Genomic DNA, 2,500 nt, shown 5'->3' with positions numbered 1-2,500 from the left:
AGAATAGAGAGAGAGAATATATATATATATATATATATATATATATATATATATATATATATATATATATATATATATATATAGAGAGAGAGAGAGAGAGAGAGAGAGAGAGAGAGAGAGAGAGCGAGAGCGAGAGAGAGGCATAGGGAAAGAGGTAGAAGGAGAAGGGTGAAAGAGGAAGAGAAGAAGGGAGAAGTGGAGGGTGAGGGAAGGGAGGGGGGGATGAGAGAAAAATGGATGGGGATGGGAAGGTGAGGAAATGAGGAAGGAAGGGGAGTTTAAGGAGGAAGAGGAAGAAAGTAGTTATAGGTAGATGTAGGGCTTAAAGTAGGAGGGGAGGAGTGAATTTGAGGAAGATTAGAGGAAGAGTGGGTGTGGCGGAGCGGGGAAGGGGGGAGGGGAGAGGTAGAAAGAGGATGATGAAAAATTGTCATCATTATTATTATTGCTATTAGTATCATTCGTATTATTATGATCATCATTATTATTATTGTTTTTATTATCATTACTGTTATTATTATTATCATCATTATTATCATCATTATTATTATCATCATCATCATCAGTATTATTATCATTATCATTATTGCTATTATCATTATTCGTAATGATATTGTCATTATCATCATTATGATTATTGTTAGTATCATTATTGTTATTATGATTATTATGATGATTATTGTTATTATCACCATCATTATCTTTATCATAATCATTATGATCAATATTACTATTATTATATACCATAATTGTCATTATCATTATTATTATCACTATCATTATTATTATTAATTTTATTATTATTATTACCATTATTATTATTATTATCATTATTATTATTACCACTATTATAATTGTGATAATGATAATAAAGAAAATGATAATAATAATAATAATGATTATTATATTATCATTATTATCATCCTTATCATTACTATTATCATTATCATTATTGTTAGTATCCTCATTATTATAATCATCATCATTATTATGATCATCATCATTATCATTATTATTATCATTATTATTATTATTTATCCATTATTATGATTATTATAGTATTTACCCTATACAGATGTATCTTTGTTGGGCCTAATGTTAATCATGGTACTGGCGATGCTAAAAAAAAAATACTGATAGTTACTACTATGGTTGCACCAAAATAATGAAAAGGCCAGAACATTGAATTCATAGTCACTTATTTTTTGGCACTGGCATTCTGTCATTTGCATGCTTAAATATAAATTTGTTCAATATGTTAAAGGTGATGTTCAGCGACCAACCAAAATTTTGTGGATGCACGTAACCCATAACACATATATCACTCTATGGCCTTTCAATGATAAAATCTATTAACAATGATAATGATAATCAGAGCAATTATTTTCACTAACAAAATGATTCATAGGTCACAGTTTGAAGCTCACTGAAGCGGAGATGAAGGCGAACGCACAGCTCATGACGTCAAAGGCGGAGGAGATAGGCGGTGCGTTTGAAAACAATTTGAATTTCCTGCCAGCGAAGAATTTCATGACGGTTATTAACGACATCGAGGCCAGCAGCGTGTTCCAGTTCATCTCCCGCATGCCCAAAGGTGCTTTTTTGTTGTTTCAATTTCTGTTTATTTGTTTGTTTGATTAATGGTGGGCTTACTTTCAGTTTGCAATTTATAAATGGGTGTATCGCTTATAGGTGAATGCTAAGTAAGAGATAAATTCATTCGCTGAAAACAGAATGAAAGTGTAAATATTTTCAAATTCTAAGTTTAGTTTCAGTGATTTTTATCGTATATTCATATAAAATACTAGGGTTGTTCAAGCAAGATTTCCCTTGGTACTGCTTCAAATAACAATGTACATATAGAAAGATCCCGATAATTACTTACCAAACAAACAAAGCAACCTAAAGGAATTTCATTAGGTATCGGTTGCTCGCCAAAACATACCTCCCCCGTAAGTTAACAAACCGAACTCCCATTTATGTTTAAATTACAGGTGCGGCGCTACACCTGCACAGTTCCTCCATGGCATCCGTGAGCTGGGTGGTCGAGGAGCTAACCTATTGGTCGAATCTTTACATGTGTTACACGGACGACGGGAAACTGAGGATGAAGTAAGTACTGTGAAGTGAAGAAAGGGTTTATCTATCAAGTGGTCCGCGTGTTTCAGAATGAAGGGCGTTAGGATACGTTATACTGTATGAGGGATTGGAAAATCGAGAGCTCCGGACGCCCGTGCACAGCCACCACTCCGGAAAATTAATTGCGCCTCGATCAACTCATCGGAGCTAATCGGCGGATAACGGTGAATGAAATGCGTGCAGATTTGGATGCGGGTGTCTGTGCATTGGAAACGATGTTGTCCTCCAACTCTGCACGCATTTCCTTCACCGTTATCCACCGATTAGCGCGGATGGGTTGATCGAGGCGCACTTCATTTTCCGCAGTGGTGGCTGCGCAAGGGCGTCCGGAACGCGATTTGTCACTCACATCTCTGTCGCC

General features: G+C 35.3%; 1 protein-coding gene across 5 annotated transcripts in view; it reads left to right on the top strand.

The window, feature by feature from the left end:
- Positions 1–2,500, top strand: part of LOC113819931 (adenosine deaminase 2) — a 227,993-nt gene that overhangs the window by 4,596 nt on the left and 220,897 nt on the right. For all 5 annotated transcript variants that reach the window (XM_070121066.1, XM_070121068.1, XM_070121065.1 and 2 more), the window contains exons 3-4: positions 1,409–1,594; positions 1,995–2,112. In XM_070121066.1, coding sequence (XP_069977167.1) covers positions 1,409–1,594; positions 1,995–2,112 — 304 coding nt within the window. The remainder of the gene's footprint in view (positions 1–1,408; positions 1,595–1,994; positions 2,113–2,500) is intronic.

This window comes from Penaeus vannamei, chromosome 4, assembly GCF_042767895.1.
Source record: "Penaeus vannamei isolate JL-2024 chromosome 4, ASM4276789v1, whole genome shotgun sequence".
Classification (NCBI taxonomy): domain Eukaryota; kingdom Metazoa; phylum Arthropoda; class Malacostraca; order Decapoda; family Penaeidae; genus Penaeus; species Penaeus vannamei.
The sequence above is the reverse complement of the archived record's forward strand: the minus strand, read 5'-3'. Positions and strand labels throughout refer to the sequence as shown.